The sequence below is a fragment of the Micrasema longulum genome, unplaced genomic scaffold (assembly GCF_059751315.1).
Source record: "Micrasema longulum isolate JH-2025_06_02 unplaced genomic scaffold, ASM5975131v1 h1tg000274l, whole genome shotgun sequence".
Classification (NCBI taxonomy): domain Eukaryota; kingdom Metazoa; phylum Arthropoda; class Insecta; order Trichoptera; family Brachycentridae; genus Micrasema; species Micrasema longulum.
In genome coordinates, this window is record NW_028277478.1 from 824,050 (window position 1) to 843,895 (window position 19,846).

Sequence of the window (19,846 nt, forward strand, 5' to 3'; positions counted from 1 at the left end):
GATACAAAAAAGTTTTCTTTCACGCGGTAAAAAATAGAGCAGTAAATAAAACGGCAAATTTTCTTGAAAATGTACCAAAAATATCATTATTCATAATTTAATAAAAATTAACTGCTTCGAACAGCGCAGGGTCAGGAATTTTCGAAGATCTATGGTTTGCTTACCGTGAACGGACCAATTGGCAGAACTGAAGAAAAAATACGAAAGAGAACTTGAGGCGTCACACGCGGATGAACTAAAAAAAATTTTTTTCAATTTATTTACATAAGCATTTTTTCAAACATTCATTTGATTCCCACCAAACTGCAAAATCAGGTTTTTTGCAAGGATTTCTCTCTTAAAATATTTTAGTAACACACTATAATGTTTGCGTAAAAAAATCTGAAATACTCGTATTTCGACAAAACAAAAGTTTAGAAAAAAATGATAGTAAATTAAGTCTTTTTTGTTACCCTAACATAACAAAAATATATACAAACACTTTTTTTAACACTGTTTAAAACTGTTAAGTTTTCATTTTTTTTCCTTAATTTTTTACACATTAAACCTAGAATTTAAGAATAAGAACAACTTTTTCAGAATCACAAAACTTAAAAAAATTATAGCTCTTTTAATACGATACATATTCTTTTTAAAGGCTTAATTGAATAGTCCCTTTAAAGTAAAAAAAATGAAAAACCACTTAACTTTTTAATTCAAGGTAGAATAATCTGCACTGAATTTTCCCTTTCAGGATTTTCACTTTTTACCTGATTGTAGCCAGAGTTGAAACCACTTCTGTGGCATTAAGTTAAAGAGTAACATGCCGCTATTAGCTAAGTGTGCAGGGAAGCCATTTAATGTTTCTTGCTGGATGTAACGGTTGCCTATTTTAATGTATGACATGTAGATTTTCTATTTTTGTGCAATAGCTATGGTGAAGGTGTGTAATGGGTTTTGTATATTGGTTTAATTGATGTCCTGACAAAGAAGCGGTACGCTTTGAAACCGGTAGACAATTACAAGTCAGTTTGTGGTAAAATACAAAAATGTCGCTATTATCGAAGTGTGCAGGGAAGCCATTTAATGTTTCTTGCTGGTTTATTTCTGTGCAAGACACCAAAAGTCTTGTAAATAATAACTTCTTCACTACTTTTCTTCAACTATTTAGCTATTACAAGATGACAAAACATTTCAGAACTTTTTTGAAAGCAAAAATAGATTGAGTTGCTTTAGAGCTAAATATAAATCATTATAGACTGATTGACTCTATCCTTGATAACAAAGTAAATTGTTTTGATAAATGTTTGTTCATAGTCACTTACCGACTTTTTTATGTCGACCAGTTACGAGACGTACTCGTCTCTTCCTCAGGACACCAATCAAACTAATATGCAAAACCCACTTTATACCTTCACCATAGTTGTTGCGAAAAAATATAAAACCTACATGTCATGCATTTAAATAGGCAACCCTTACATGCACTGATTATGTGTGTAAATACTTTATGTTTTTCGAAAAGAAGTTGGAAAAGAAGAAGGGGATGAAGGGAGGGGCGTGACTTCAATAACATTTAAAAAAATGCATGGAATTATTTTTTCAATTGAAAAAAAAAACATACAGTCAAGCATAATAATTAATAAAAACTATGATTCTATAAAATAAAGGACCAATTAAGTTTTTTATAAATTATATGAGCATTGTTAACATTGAATGTAACAAAAAATTAATAAATAAAAAAATTCAGTGAGAAAAGAATAATCGTAAACATTTTCGTTTTCCATATAGATTTTTATTGGTAATTAATAAAAAATACCGAATGCTCACTACGAGCCATCCATGCACACATATATGACCGCATATACTCGTATAAAGCAGGAATATTGGTTTTCTATTTTTATGCAATAACTATGGTAAAGGTGTGTAGTGGGTTTTGCATGCTGGTTTAATTGATGTCCTGACGAAGAGACGGTACGCCTTGCAACCGGTAGACAAAGACAAGTCAGTTAGTGGTTAAATACAAATATTTAAAAATTCACAGACCATAAGGTTGATGCTTTTAATATTAAAAGTAAATTGTTTTTCTTAAATTACAAATTTTTAATGTTAAAATTTAAATTGTTCAAATATAAAATCACGGTGTGAAGCGCCTTAAGGTATCAAATAACGGAGTACAAGTTATCCATAGTAATAGTTAACTTGCGAGAATTCCTAAAAATAGTTAATTTAATTCTTGTTTTCTAGAATTTAATTACTTTTACGAGGAAAGGTGCATATGGTTTTAGGTGTTATCCTTGAATAAAATTTAAAACCGTACACTTAGGATTAAAATATGTAGAGTGGTACAAGTCATATTGCTTTTTTTTAATTTTTTTAAAAAATATTTATTTATTTAAATCTGCAGTCATATACAATAATAAGGTTATAATATTATAGGTACTTAAAACTAGACTAAAAATGATCTCAAACTTATAATTATAAATATACTGAATGTGACAAAAATATATTTATATTATTTGGAAAACTATGAATAAAATGTTTGTACATATTTACCATTGTAAATTTAAAATAAAATGATCATCACTACTCACCCACGGTGACAATGCCTGCACGCTGTCGCCGATGTCCCTTTTAAATTTGTTATCATTCAAATTGAAGATATCACTCGCATTGGCTCAAATAATATTATTGTATAATTTTTTCTCATATGTGGGTTTTTTATGTTGTAAAATGCAATTTTTTTACAGGTAATATTCACTCTTTACCTAAGAGTATCTCCAAAATTTTCAACGTCAAACAATTTTAGTATTAAAATAAATATTTTCTTCTTCAATTTTATATCTTCACGCAACCTTCTGGAGACCTTTTAGAGTGGAACTGTATAATTAACTAATTTTCCTCAATTTTAGTGACGTGTACCTCATCGCCGTAATGTCACAGACTAATCCAGGGTTCTGGTTCTATTTCACACAAAAAGCTTTCGAGCCACTTTTGACATATAAGAGTACATTTTTAATTGACGCACATTCCTAAGTTGTTTTTAAATGAAGTTCATATTAAAACTATTCAGTTAGTACAAATATATGGGAACTATAAAAAAAACCTTAAAAAACGAAAAGGTTACCATATCTTTCGTTAACGCTTCATTTCTCTCGAAGTTAATTTTCACAAAACTAAAAACTTTTTTTTGGCCATAACATAAGTCAGAGCTTTTTCCGATCGCTTCGTGACGTAGTGTCTTGTATTAACGATTTAATGTAGTCTTTTTACAGAGTTTCTTGTGAATATATTGCTTTCCAAGGAACAATTTATCTTGGACATCTTGGAAACACATTTTATTAAAACGTTTGTCTATCAAACGCTCCACGTAAAACAATCCTGAATGAAGACATACGTGATGCATTGACGCAATGTTAATAAATCAATTTGTAGACATTAAACTTTGAATTTAAATAAGCTTGATTCAGATTGCTTTTAATATGTCAATTAAAAACAAACGGTAAAGATAAAAGCGTTGAATTTCAGTTTTATTTTTGACAATAAATATTACAAATACTTAATAATTTCAAAAAAATCTTACAAAGGTAAAACTGGTGTGTGAGACATTAAAAAAATCATTTAATTATTACTGGAAGATTACAATAGTAATCAGCAATTTTAAAAAGTGCTAATATTAAATAATTGAAGTTTATTACAGGTATGAAATGTAAACCTTTTATTTCTATAATAAATTACAATGAGCTTCCGCAAACAATATCTCCTAAGAAATTTTAATATCATTAAAGTTTATTCCTTACAATAAATTAGAGAATATATTTGTATATATCTATGTACGTATTTGTATCATAATTTCCGGAACGTGTAAATAGTTATTTAATCTTAGACAAGTGGCTAAATACTTGAAGTAAAAAAACACATGGAATATAACACCTCAAGGGCTGTGTAAAAAGGGCAAATTTTAAAATTAATTTTTAACCATTCCTGAGATATATTTTTTTTTACTGTTTCTTTAGTTTATTTTGCACACTGTCGTATGAAATAATATTTTTTTGGAATAAATATTTACTCTTTAAAATATTTTTTTCTTTGTTTTTTAAATGTTGCGGAAATATTAAACTATACGTTCAATCTAAACAGTATTAAAAAAACAATTTCTATTGAAAAGCAGTGTTTCTCAACAGTGTATTAGGGACGCCGACACTGATATTGTCATGGTTTGCTGGAGATTATTGAACATACTTGGAATAGTTCTTTAAAAGTTTGTTAACCACCAGGAAGTCTCTCATTTTTAATCTAGTCTTGTGTGTGTGGGAAACTCTTTTTTTTATATTCCGGATTAACAAAGTGATCTTCAATCAATTTATAGTCACACATTTGTATTACCGGCAGGACATCACATACTTTAAAATATAAACCTTCACACATATATTTTGTCCAACGAATTATGCTATTTGGTTCAGTCCTCCTTAACAGTCTCACCTGAATATCATATATTTTACCAAATGAGACTGCAAGGTTATTTAAATCTACTCTTTGTATCCATAAATTTTAAAAAAAGTAAGTGGAAACCATTTTTTTTTTCATTTTCATCGTATTACGATCCTTAAAAAATACATTGAACATTTTTGGAGACATGAAAAATGAGTCTCATCGCTTGGCTTAGTTTAAAATATAGAATTTTTCGTACAATCTTTGGTTATATGTATTATTTTTAAAAAAAAAAAAGTATTAGCGCATGAAAAGCATATTAGGGAGAATTTTATTGATAAATTTATTTAAACTCCAAAAATTCAGCTTCCTAGAATAATTTGTTGACTGAAAAAATATTTTGTAAAATAATTATTTTTCGAACGGTTTCTTAAGGCATAAAAAGATTATTATAGGCTCTCCCATTAAATTATAATAATATATAAGAGAAAATACTGAACAAGGATGTGATAAACATTTTGCCACTGTTTAAATAAACACAGCTAGTTAAATGTTTGTTAACATTGCAAAATATGCATTTAAAATCTATATTTTGCGATTCGTCATGACTTTAAATACACTAAGATGCAAATTAATATATAGACATCCTATATATAAGATTTTTCAGGGCCAAACCACAAAACTTTTGGCAAAAATTCCTCATGGTAAACTGTAAAAAATATCATTTTATTGTTTTCTTAGGCTTTTTTTTTTCATTTCAAAAAAATTAATGTTATGATTTAAAAATTGATACAATCCTTAATGTCGCAGACTACCGTCCCTTCCACAATCTCCTACCCCTCCCCCATCTGACCCCTTCCCTAGACATCTGGTGCGTACAGCTTCGTTGGCAATTTTCAAAACAAATCTTCAGGATATTTAAAAAAATAAAAAATGAAATTTCGCGGTACCGCCCTAAAAAACGTGTTTGCAATATTTATATTTTGAATACGAAAAAAATTAAGTTAGCCATATTTTATGTTACGAACATACTTTTTTTATTTATTTATTTATTTATATTTTTTTATTTAGATAACAAATACAAATTTAATAATACTGCTTAATACAATTTTTTACATTTATTCAATACATATATTTACATTAACGTTTCCCATTACGTAAAATAAATAAACGATTCTTGTTTACATAATGGGGAGTGACGTCTTAAAATAGTTTATTTTATTTTTATTATTAATATTTTTAGGATAACATATATAAATTACAAAAAATACGTTTAAACTGTGTTTTTAATCATTGCTACATAAAGAAGAATAATAAATGTAACATTTCACTTCTTTCTTAAATATATTGTATTCCTGACTGTACTTTTTATTATCTCGGTTCATTTCATTAAAGAAAAATATTCCTCTGTAAGTATAATGATGTGCTGTAGTTGTTTTTGATTTGGGAATTAAGATATTACCACCTGTTTGAGGTTGCGTACTTACGTTTCGTGACCTATAAATACTACTTTGTATTTTGTCTTTATGTATTTGAAGCAAACAATTCTTTTTATATGACAATTTCATATCCAAAACCTTATTTTTTTTAAATAATTGTACAGTGGGAAAAGTTGACTATTTGTTGTTTATTTGTCACAAAAAAAACGAAACAAGGATTAAAAAAGTCTGCATTTAGGATATTTTTAGAAAAAATATTTAAGAAAATAAATTATATAAAGAAACAAAATTAGAAAAATAGCACTTATTTTTCTGCAGATTTGACCAGATTTACAAATACCACTTAACCATTCAAAGGGCGCAAAGTTTGAGTTTCTGTATGTCTTGCAAACCTAATAAAATACATAATTTTTAAGATTTATTTTAAGAAAAGAACAACTAAAAATGTAATATTTACAAAAAAACAAAAATTACAGGCCAATTATAGTTTTTTATACATGACTAAATACAATGTCGAAAAAATAAGAAAAAAGGCGTCACTTTAAAAAGCCACTCCACATCATTCCACACGTAAAAATAAATAAAATATTACAATTATAATAAAAAAAATTAAAGAAAAAGTTTTTTAACAATGTTTGATTATATCCAAATGCTTGCAGACTGGCTGGATTTCCTCCCTAGGGAGTTGTTCATAGTGAAATTTATTTCAACAGAGAGGGAAAACATTTTTGAGAAGGCAATATGGAAGTCTAGGCATTTACAGGGCTTACGACCTGTCGTTGGCTGGTTTAAGTGGCCACTTTACACACTGTGTAACATTTACCATTCTGCCCAAGTTTGGACATCCACATTTCCTCAACTCTTCCATCTGTTGACTTTTGTGAAGTAAATGCCTAGACTTCCATATCCCCTTCTCAATAATATTTTCCCTCTCTGTTGAAATAAATTTCAAAAGTTTTTTGTTTTCTCGGACTTAAAAATCCTTTCGCCGGCGGATGCACACGGAGTAACCCCAGATCAGTCCTCCCTCCTTTCTTATTTAATATTATAATAAGTTATTGAAAATTTATATGAAAATTAAAAATATACGTTTTAAAAAACAGAGTCAAAGACTGATATTCAAATGAAAGTAATTACGATTCTCTCGCGACATAAGACTTATTGTGAGAAACATTAGAAAATGCGTAAATACTTGAATTCAGTCTACAGTTCAATTAATCAACCATGTTATTTTAGGTGTCGTATAAAGGGTTAAACATATTTTAATTTGTGTTAAACTGATGAAGATTTGTACCTTAAAGATACAAAATATTTGTTTTGAAGCAATCCTTTATTTTAAATTATTGACGAACCATATAAATGATGCAAGTTCCAGATAAAATTTCGGTTTTCTGGAAATCTTTTATGTAGAATTGATAAAAATGATGTATTACTATATATAACGAGTTTATTGTTCAAGGATTAGAGAAAGGATATGTTATAACTATCATCATCATCATTATTACTAACGCCAAATGATGCATATGGCGCTTTAATGATACAACATTTGCAGTGTAGGTATCTTGATCGTTTTGTTACATGAAGGATAGTTGATAACTGGTTAAAGTTTGAATAATTTACTTGAAATCCCTTATTGTAAATCCAGGCTCGGGCAAGGACACTAATTTTTTGAAGCTCCAAAACTCTTTAATGCATTTCATTACGACAATATTCAAAAACATTTTTTTTGTTGAAATTATAGATAAAAAAAGCAGATTAAAAAAAAAAATTTTTTTAATGATTAAAATCTAGTTTTACTATAATTTTCTAATATTTTACGACAAATAAATTGTGTTCTTATATAAGCACTAATTGTTAAACTTTTTCATATCTATCGTATTTTTTCAGTAGACCTTTATTTGAATATAAAATAAAATAAAGGGGGACAGGCCATGCCTTTGTAGGAAATAACGTTTTACTATTGTAAAATGAAATAACCGTTTTATCTTAAGTATAGATGTTAACATAAATTTTTGTCCTATATAAATAAAGGGAAAAAGAGGGAAAAAAATTTATTATGACAAATTAGTGAATAATGTATTCTCTTTCATTATTTTATAACAAGTTAGTAAATGTGTATGCTCCTTATTTATTTTTTCCTTTATTTCCTTGATTGAACACGAACATAAGAATAGCATTGACGATTCTCACTTTCCTCTTCTTGACATTGCATTTTTTTCAAATATTTTTTTCGATCAACGGGCTTATTCAAGCCCTAATAGATTAGCATTAATGGTAATATAAAATAACACTTAATCAAAATAATCTTAAAGTCTATTTAAATTTACAAAAGATGAAATTATGGCATAATCTAGACGGACATAGCAAGTGTGTAATTGCGAGCCAGGAGTGACAACACCGCTTGCTTCTTGAATACTTGTCTTTGCTGTTGGAACACATCGACAGACATCGACATTTTGAAAGCTCCTAATCTAATTAAGTAATTTTTGTAAAGTAAACCAAATACAGTTTCATGTAAAATAGGAAATTTTCTTTCGAGTGACGTTAAAAGTTTTCCATTTAAAAAACTTTTTTTGTTTCATTTTTTATTTAAAAAAAAAAAAACAAATTTATATATGTTATTATGCATTTTTTTTTTGGATTTTCATATTGCATGTGAATAAAATGTTCTTATTTTGCCAATAAATTCTGTATTTTGACACAGAAATTGAAAATTTTCAATTTTCGATAAGAAATAATGACTACCGTCTATTTATTAAAAAAACGTAAGTATAAATTTTATACTCCTGTTTTTCGCCGATTTAATACATCAACATATTTTGTACACGTTTTCTAGGACTATTGAATGGTATTGTCCTATTTTGCGACTTGAATTCACAGTAAATGTTTACAGTCACTTCTATCTAAATATCAATGTAAATTTTATGTAAATCAAAATATACCTAAAGAGGGTGAAAGCTTTTGTCGGGCTTTAAGCGATCCGTGTTTGCTAACCAGTTTAAGATCTTGAATGTAACCTACTTGGAAATTATTTAACTTCTTCAAAACGAGGTTGTTATTATTAACAACAAACAACATTCTCAATTTTTAATTTATTTAAAAAAACAGTAAGTTTACTGAAACTTAACTGAATACGAAAATTATAGTCAGAAAGTGATGATAACAAAAAAATAATTACCAAAACAACTCGTTCGGAAAAAGATTTTAAAAAACGTGTACAAATCATATGAGGTGCCGTAGCGCAGTTTGGTAGACGGACAACTATGAAACTGGCGTCGAAAGTTTGATTCCGCCAGATTTTCAAAAAATCTAGTCTATAATAAGTGTATTTTTCAAAAATTCCTTCCATATCATCTCTTTCCTAGTTGTTGACAAAACTCTAAAGCATGTGATCAGTCAATTACCATTTTTTTTAGCTGAAGTTGCAACAGAGGAAAATTTTTTTTGAGAAGGCAATATTAAAGTCTAGGCATTAACAGAACTTATGACCTGTCATAAACTGATTTAAGGGGCCGCTTTACACACTGTGCAATATTCACCATTCAGCCTTTATTTGGATATCTGTATTCCTTGAATTCTTTCATCCGTTGGTATTTGTGAAGTTGAAACCCTTATTGATGCGGGTGACATTCTTCTGATTGATATATTTCACCTATGCACCAGGCAACGCCCGAAAATATTATTTTTCTTATTCTTCTTGGACAAGGTGGATTTAATGTTTTGAGTTTGTCCAAATTTTTGTACACTTGGATTCAACCCTCTAGGGAGCTGTTTACCTTTAACTTACTGTGTAAAAAACTCCCTGTCTAGATGGCTCATGTCTGGTTATAAGTTTTGTAGATACCTAGACTTATATTTATATTTAAAAAAAAATATATTTCTTAAGTTAAGCTTATATTACAATTAGTACAATAACAACAACCATCACGCTGTTTCCCCTCAAAACTAGACAGAATGGATAGAATACTATATCACTCTATATTTGCATACAAATCTCGCTTCCTCTACATTCATACATCTTTTCATGCACGCTCGCCGATTATTCTGACCTTTGTCATGTCCATCTTCAAGTATCTGTTGGATTTGTTCATGCTATGTCTTTCTCGGTCTTCCTCTATTTATGTATCCATCAACATTAGCATTGTTAATATTCTTAGCCGTTCTTTCGCTGTCCATTCGCTCTATTTATTTATTTATTTTACACTTTATATACATATACAATATATTTACATATAAGGGCAGGTAAATTGCCTTAAGGCAATTTCTTCCTACCTACCCAAACCGTTCAGTTTGAGAAAATTACAAATTCATGGACATATTGAATCTTACAATTTTATACAAAAATTAAAAACAAAGATTAACAAAACAAAAATATTTAAAAAAAATAAACTATACTATAAATAGAGGAAATGGGATAGGAGGAAAAGAATAAGGTTAAGGAACAATTTAAATATTAAGATAGTGACATTTCAATCTTGACTTAAATGTAAATAAAAAAGGGGCGTCTCTAACATTACTGGGTAGATTATTACACAATCGAGCGGGTACTTTTGTAAAAGACGAGGCAAGAAAATTAGAGCGGTGACAGGGTAACAAAAGAGTTATCTCGTTACTAGAATGAAGATATAGTCCGTGTTGTGAAAGAGGTTGGAAGAAGGTTAGACATTCTACATGTCCAAACCAACGCAGAGCTCCTTTCTTGATTATGTCGATAATGCTTATCTCAGCCGTAAATAATGTACGGTTCTCGACATTTGTGCATCTATCGTACATAGTTTTAGCACACATCCGCCTGAAAGATCGCATTTCAACAGCATTCAGACTACTTTCATCCTTGTTTTTCCAAGTCCATACCTCGCTCCCATACATCAGGGTACATAAACTAATATTTACACTTACTTCAATTGCATATCTATTTACGTCTTCTTAAAGTAAACAACATTTTTTTTTAATTGATTAAAAGCCTTTTCATTCTTTATACATGCCGGCATCTCTTCATACATTTTTAAACCTTTACACATAATGCAATTTCAGGATTCTACTTTTTGTAATGCAGTCTTATTCTAATTTTATTTCTAGTAATTAACTTATGAAAATATTTGTTTAATACTTTATTTTTAGTGGAATATTTAAACATTCAATTTTTTTTTAAATACTTGAAAAAAGGGTATTATGTATCAAAGAGGTGGGAAGATTTTCACGGTCCCTATTATCAATATGTTCATTTTTAGGGGAAGCCGTGTGTTGAATTCGTTTCAAAGTTTCGGCTACCATTGCAGAAGCCTTTTTAAGGGTAAATTGTGTGTTTTTTACAAACAAACTGGGTGTTTATGTACTAAAAATTTATACCGTGTCGCAGTCGGCAGTAGGCACATTTCTATTCGTTTTTGTTGTATGTTGTGCTGAAATGTTGAATTTAACTTAAGCCCGTCGGCGTCGTCTCTGTTTATGTTATTTGGGTGTCTGTGTATTTGTCTTCAAAACACACAATTTACCCTGAATATGGCTCCTGCAATGATAGTTGAAACGTTGAAACAAATCCAACACACATGGTATCACCAAAAAAAGAAACACATTGATATTAAACATCAATTCCTTTTTTATTTGTATCCAATTGAGTTCTTTTCGCTTTTTTTTCTTTTTTTTTATACCTTTCTTTCTTAAGCAGTATTCCTCTGGCTCTATTTTGAAGTACTTTCAATTTATTTTAACTTCTTTGATGCATAATATTACAGAAATGGCGCTTCTTAAGTAATCAGTAATAATCATTGGCTAAAAATAATATTGAAGAGCAGTAATCTATATGTAAAATTATAAAAGTTTTATATTCTGCAGTATCTATATAGGTATATTTCCTTCTCTAAAATGCTCTTCACCTCTGTTGTAATATGTTGATGTTTTTAGCCGTTAAGGGTTAATAAGTGTGAACTTAATTTAGTAAATACAAATAGTCAAACACTCTTAGTACACTCTTACACATATATAGTATAATGTAATATGGAAATCTCGGGAATTAATTACATTCCGTGCTATCTAATGAAGATATGTATACGAATGACTTGCTTTCAACAAAAGTAAGGTAGATACATACTTCTGACAGATGTAATATATCGCACCTCCCGAAGTACATTGTTGTTAATCTAAATATGTCTATTTTTTTATAAATTGTTTTTTTATATTTTTTAAATGAAATATTAGCGTTCTTATAATTTACCCAAATATTCCAATTTTCGTGGTCATTTTCAACGAGTTGTAAATAACTCACTGTTAGAAAATGGAAATAAATTTGGGGTGGAATGGGGTTCGAACCTCGGACCTCCGGCCCGTGAGTCCGCAACACTAGCCACGGGACCACAACCGACACTTTTTTTTTGTTGTGCTTATTTATTTTATTATATTTATTTATTATCTAATCATGACCATTAAATTTTATATTTATCTTAAGTTGCTTTGAATGTCGAACATAAGTTATTATCCTCGTTCTACGACAGTAAAAATATAAAAATAGTTGTCAATACACAGAAAAAACATACAAAAATTAAATACACCGTAAAAAATGTAGTAAAAGGCATAGTAGAAAAATATTTGAAATCATAGTAAAAAACGTAATAAAAACAAGCATCTTATTTAAACATATCATAAAAAAAACCTTTTTAAAAAAAGCATTTTTTTTAAATACTAAAAAACAAAAAATTTATTAAGATCTCAATAATTCAATCAATGGAATAAATTAAAATATGTAATCACAATTCAAATTAGAACATGCGTTGGCCATCTAACAGCTATTATTCTACTCTCTAACTTCTTTCTTACTATGTAAAAATTAGTGAAAAGGTTGTGTTTTTTCTAATTTATTTACTTGAAGTACGTTCCTCCACAAACCCGATATCTTTTTTAAGACCGTCGGTCTTTCTTTCGATATCACTCATACAAAAAACAATGTTTTTTTAACAATAAACGAGTTACTCTTTTAAAATTTTAAGTTTCATTTATCGCGATTTTGATTAAGTTTACTCTAAAACTATCACTGAGAGTTTGGCAAATTATATGAAGGGCCTTTGTCGGATATTGTCATACATCCTCATATTGCAAACGCGAATGGTTGCAAAAACTGTATTGACTCATTTCACAATAACCCATGTCCATTGTAGTAATTTTATACATTAAATAACGTCAGGTCAGTTCATAATTACAGTTATTTTAAAATGATCTTACTCAGAGGCCCTTTATAAAAGTCACCGAAAGATAAATCCCATCAATTTAATCAAATTGCAGTACAAGGAATGTTAAAAGGTGCAAAGGTACGTACTACGTTTGACAATTTCAACATTGAGAGTTAGCAACACTTCTTCCCTTTGATGGGAAAGGACGGCTTATACTATTGTATTAGGATTATGATAAGCTTGTTTTGGTCCACTGCAAGACATAGGCCGTCCCCTGTCTTCTCCATCTTTTGCTTTTAGTTCTGCGCCGTTTTCATCTGTTGTCTACCGGCAAAACTTCTAAATATCATTAGACCGTCTTATTAGGGGGCGTCATTGGGGCCTATTCTTCGGTCTCCACTCGAGAACATGCTGTGTCCATCTATCATCAGACATTTTAGCGACATGGACTGTTCATTTCCACTTCAACTAACCAGTCCTTTCCACCACATTACACACTTTGGCTAGACTGCGGATCCAATCGCTTCTATTTCTATTGTTTAATGTTATCCCAAGCATAATGCGTTCCACACTTCTCTGTGCAACTTAAAAATTATGAGAAGGCTTCTTAATCAGACACAGAGTCTTCGCACTGTATGTAAAGACGGGTAGGACACATTGATCAAATACTTTAGTCTTTAAGGAGTTTGGAATGGAGATTCTAAATGTGGAATTTAATTTACCAAATGCCACCCAAACGAGACCTTTCCTTTATTCTGCTTCACTGATCTGATTATCTTTGCCGACGGTGATTTTGTTACCCAAGTATATAAACGTGTTTTCGGTCCAAACCGCGAAACTTCAGAGGGATATTCCTTGTAATATTTTTTTTTCGAAACTTTTTTTTTTTTTTAATAATTTGAAAAAAAAGTAAATTTAATTTCTCCGACTAGCATTTCACCCACAAACCCCAATTCCTCTCCTTCAAAAACAATCTAGATTAAAAACTTAATTTATTTACGAAGCGATAAGCACTGCGCGCAGTCAAAAGAAGCGGCTGAGTAAAGGAGACGTAAAGGTTTTATTGAAAAAAAAAGTTTTTTGGAAAAGAAATATTAGGATTTTTTCCATTGTTTACAATGACGAATATTCCTCTGAAGTTTCACGGCCTGGCCCAGAAACACCGTGTACAGTGGTCAACTTTGTCTTCAGGTAAGATTTTGCTATTGTAATTGATGTTTGTCAACATTTTTATTTTACTGACGTTTATTTTATGTTTAATTTTAGCAGATTCCACTTTCAAGTTATTGAGCGTCCTATCCCAGTCATCTCATTCACGCTCTCAAGATTAAATCAAGATTAAATCGTCTGCAATTCTTAGGTAGTGAAGCCTCCCCCTGTCAATATTAAGGCCACTTTCTTCCCAGTTTGGCTTTTTAAAGACATTATCCTAAGGCCTTTAATAGATTGGAAGATATTGTATCGCCTTTTCTTACACCTTTCTTAATGGCAAACTTACCAGTATTTTGCAGTTTAATTACTGATGTGGTATTGCAATATATGTTTTTCAAGAAGGTGGCATATCTTCCATCTATTCTGCTATCTTTAAAGCGTTTAAAATAATCCACATCTCATTAGATTCAAAAGCCTTTTCATAGTTCACAAAGGTAACAACGAGCAGCTTTTTGTATTTGTTGTATATTTCAAACGTGATTTTAAAGGTCTGGAATGGTCATTCTTGCTGTATTCTAAACGAAACCCAGCTTGTTGATAGAGATCTAGGTTTGTCGTGATCCTGTTAACTATATGAAAATATGGTAAATATGAAAGAGAAGACTTATTGGTCAATGGTTTATAATTTTGTGACGTCACCTTTATTGTGGATCAGAATAATTGTTGTGTTGCACCAGTATAATGGTACATGTCCCTCTTATAAACATTTGTTAAACAAAATACACGAAATTTCCCTTAAGCGATGACTAGTTGATTTTTGCATTTCGGGAATAATATCTTCTTTCCCAAGCCTTTTTCTGTTTTTCATTTGCCTAACTTAGTTAACTGCCCAATTTATTTCACCTACAACTATACTCGGCAAATTTTCCGATTCTACATTGTTAAATTGGGACTTTTATTTGATAATTGTGGTTAAGAAAAGAAGCTGGCCTTGGGATTTTCATAGGAAACATTTATCGAATCTTCTGTTTGTAACAACTTTTGTACTTTTATCTTTCTACTCGAAAGCTTCTTATTTTCCGCTTACAACTTTAAAAATACTTTTTAAAAAGAAATTTTAAACAAAGAACTGTTTGTAAAAAATAAAAAAATAGCGTTTTCATGATTTACCAAAACATTTTAATTTTTGCGGCCGTTTTCAACAAGTTCTTAAAACTCACTTTTAGAAAATGGGAACCAAGTTAGAGTAGAGTGGGGTCGAACCTAGAAACTCTCATTTATGAGCCCGCAACACTAGCCACAGGACTACAACCTGATTTATATATTCTATTTTTGTTTTCATTAATAAAAAAAGTTACTTAATATTAAATATGTTTGATAGATAATAAATGTTTGCCCATTACTATTTAAAGGGTTTATGTTAAAGACATCGATGTCATTAGCATATTGATTCGCAAATACATGGGTCTATAGTGGTGGTGAATTAATGCTTAAATACTGTAAGAATGCTGGTTTTCACCCTGAAATTATCCATTTTCAGATTCCTGAAATCGTCAGCTTTCGAAATTGATATTGACAACAGTGTCAGTGAGGAAGGGAGGTATTCCCCGAGGTTCATCAATGAAATTGCCGAAGAAATCGACGTTTTGGAAGATAAAAAGGCTCCATTATTCAGTAAGTAACACAAAAATTTTCTGTTTTATTTAAGTTTTTTATATTCATGTTCTTCATTTTTTTTTATTGATCAAAATAGTTTTACAAAATAAGCATAAACCTAATAGGGATATGTATTTCTTCAGTTAGTCATAACGTTTTTACTTCTTCAAGAGAGCGAAAAACTTGTATTTAGAGAGCGATTTTGTTTTACATTAATTTTCATGTTTTAAACGAGTTCCTTAAAAACAAATATTACATTTTAAAACGCACATAATATTTTACTGTATAAAGTTCAGGATAGGGCGAGTTTTATGAGTTTTTTAATCAAAAATTTAAAAACCAGCCTACTACAGGTCGTCAGCCCTAAAAATGCCTAGACTTTTATATTCCCTTCTCAAAAATGTTTCCCCTCTCAAAAAATTTAAAGATTTGAAAAAATTCGAAAACGATACAAAAATAATGCCCTAAAGAAAGGGTTGATGTTGTAGGATACATGTGTTAGCGGTGCACAGCATCGGGGAATTTAACAAAAAAAAACATGATTTTTTTATGTCGTCCTTTTATTAAAACGACGGGAGCAAGTCGTGGGTCTGCAGATTTTTTTTGATGATTTATAAAAATCAATTTTTATTATATTTATTTTTTTAATTTCTGGTTGATCTTATTATGGACATTTATTTTCTACACGCAAAATGTTCATGTTTTTCGATTGAGTAAAAGTAAATCTTCTATTTAAATCGTATCTTACATTAAAATATAAGTTTTTGCCTTATAGTAAAAGGTATTAAAGAAAGTAAAGTGTAATTCAATAAGCATATTTCAAAAGACAAACAACATTTAAAAAAAAAGGAATATGTAAGTTATGACATTTACAGGCTTATCATTGGCAGGTTATAGTGGCCATATTAAACTTAAAATTCAAGAAATCAAACACTGATTTGAGTCTACTGAACACTTGACTTTATTTTAACTAATATAAAAACAAACATTTCGTGATAATTGTTTCGCCTTGTTAGAGCATTTTCAAAAAACACTGTGTAATATTTACATTAATTCAAATGATGCTAGCTTTATTTTGAGTAGATTTTATATATTTTCACATACTTTTGAAACTAAACAACTAATAAAAAGTATTTTTTTATTTGTTGAATAAATAATAAAATACTTTAATTAACTGGTATTTGAGGCAATTATCAGTCCATGACAAAATTCTTTACAAAACACCATTGATACAATAAATACATATCCTGAAAATCAACAAATTGTCCATTCGTCCCATACAATTTAAGTCTCCGAATAATTCGTTGAATCCTCAAGCGGCCGGCATCAATGGTCCAGGGTTTTTCTTGGAAGGTTGAATAGTATCCTTGGTCCTTTGTATACGCGGATAAAAGGTATTTTTGGAAATCGGCCATCCAATCATACACGGAGCTTTGCCAATTAATCTGAATAATTGGGTGAGATTGTGAGATGGATTTTATCGAAACTTGGCACAACAAATAACTGGTTTCAAATAAGGTAAAACATATTATCTCAAATACGAATGTCTAAGTAATTGATGTTAGACAAAATTCATTATCATCTATCTACCCGTATTCGATGGTGCATAGGGACTGTATTTGTAAAACAAATACAGCGTATATTGATATTAAAGTCGTCGCCAGATAAGAATGCCTAAGGTCACATGGTGACCGCAGTTTAAAAGTCGTGTTAGCGTAGGGATTTTTATCTGGCAATAACATATATACATAAAAGTAAACTGATCAGCCTTTAACCTCATGTTCAACCCTAAAGACGATGAAATATCACATTGTAAAAACACCGTTTAAGCAAATACCGTTTTAAAACACTGTAAAATGAAACATTTGTCAGTGTGTAATAAGTTTATGTTCATTTAATTAATTATATTAGTTTATTTTATTATGATATCAAAATTTTTATTTTCTTTTATTAATTAATTTTCTTTTTTTTTTCTTATGTCTTATATAATATAATATTTTTTTCTTAACTGTGTAACATGTTCTCTCATTATATTTGTGAAAAACTTTAACTGGATGTATGAACTCATTTAAATATTTTGTATTCTTATATAACAACTGTTGTTTTTCCTTAATAAATAAAAATAAAAATAAAATAGAAAAATTAGATTGAGGGGACAGACAAACTAACTATATATATTATATACTGAGGTGCACTAACGTGGTAACAGGAGGTAATATGGGCATTGAAAGCAATAAATGAAAATTGAAAGACAACAATAATATTTTGTTATCAAAGAATTGAAATAAAAATAAATCGATTATTAAAGCAAAAAATATTTGTTTTGCAATTTGCCGATCTGAAAATAGGTCGTAAGACCTCTCAAATAGATCCGGGTAAGTGAGTGGGGCTTTCGATGTAAAAGAAAAGATTTTTTTGTCAATTTTGTTACTAAATGAATCTGGGACCTCAAGCGTGATAGACAAACACGTCAACTACAATGTTACTAGTCGGATCTTATATCTTTACTTGATTAACTGTTTAAGGGTTTTAAGCTTGAGAACAACGACACAAAAATACATTTATTTATTTACACGCATAATTGTAGTCTTCATACTATCGGACACGATAAAAGCATGACAAAATAACAAAAATGATAAAATCTGACAAGAATGCAAACCTGGGATGGTTTTCTCATGTTTTTGTAAAATCGCGAATATTTACAGTTTGTAATGTGCCTGTGTCCAGGTGGATGAAAATAATAGTTATGTTTGTGCTATTTGAGCTTCTAGTCGCGGGACAACTTTGAATTTTAGACTGAGATGAAACTCGGAGACCAAGTCTTCAAATCTTTAGACTTTACGAGCCTTTACGACTATTCGATGCCTACGATAATAGTGCATGTAGAATAAAAAACCTCGAATGAAAACCCTAAGTGCAAAAGAAAAAGAGTATTTTCGACTCGATGGCTACTTTAAGGTCAATTTTTTTTTTAATCCAGTGGAAAAAAACCTGACTGATGATTGATGTAGTTGTTAGCGTATTTTCCTGCTAGGTTTGAGGTCCTGGATTCGTGTCCTAGGAGGGTCAACATGAAATATTTGTTTATTAAGGGATTTAACACCGCAGAATTTCAATCATTTTACCTTCCTATAGCACACGATTGACATGCACTGCATGTGATGTACCAATGCAGTGGCGTATGCGCCATCGGGTGCATTGTGCGCGTAGTGTGATCATTATTATCAGTTTATTCGTTTTTTTAATTTAAAGGCAAATAAATAAATAATTCCAAATCAGATAATATAATAAATTATTCTATAGATCGAATCGTATTTTATTATGGGCCTTACTTATAAATTGGGTATTAAGTTAAGCTTTAGAATAGTGGTAGAATGCATGATGGCATTGCAAAAAATATTACTTAGAAACCTCGCATAGAGTTAAACTCGGTTTAAATCTGGTATAGTGACCATAGAAACTTATGCCTGCATATTTTGTTGTATAACGCTGTAAGAAGCACGCGATCTGTCAAAAATCATATTTTTTGGCAGTCAAAACAATTAGTTTATCAGTTTTAATTTAAATTTTAAACAATTTTGAAGTCCTGTGACCTTTTTAATGCGTGTCAAGTGATTTTGAATTTTTTTTAAAAATAATGTCCGAAATGTTTTAAGTTTGTATGTTTTTTTAATTAATCTCGATAAAAAAAGAAACAGGAATACGAGTAAAGTATACAATTCGTTTTTAAATTCTCCTTTTCTTTCCAATATTGATTTTTTTTTCTAACGGTTTTCTCTATGTTTGACTTTGACGTTTGTTTGTGTTGATTTGAAAGTTACTGCGCATGCGCATATAACAGTGTTGACTGTTTAAAAAAATAAGCATGAAATAACCTGTGAATTGTTATTATAGGTAATAAATATTTTTCAAAGTAAGGTTTTTTTTTATCGGTTATAAACAGTTAAACCGGGTAAAGTTATTTCTTAATTTAAACCTGGTATAAAAAAATTTAATAAATAAGGCTCTATAAGTTTACTTTCAGCATAA

At 29.8% G+C, this 19,846-nt stretch overlaps 1 protein-coding gene across 4 annotated transcripts in view; it reads left to right on the top strand.

The window, feature by feature from the left end:
* Nucleotides 1-19,846, top strand: part of Osi2 (DUF1676 domain-containing protein Osi2) — a 71,332-nt gene that overhangs the window by 37,867 nt on the left and 13,619 nt on the right. For all 4 annotated transcript variants that reach the window (XR_015821978.1, XR_015821977.1, XM_088224252.1 and 1 more), the window contains exon 5: nt 15,702-15,835. Coding sequence is in view for 2 of the 4 variants with exons in the window: in XM_088224252.1 (XP_088080378.1) it covers nt 15,702-15,835 (134 nt within the window). In the remaining 2 variants the exon portion in view is untranslated. The remainder of the gene's footprint in view (nt 1-15,701; nt 15,836-19,846) is intronic.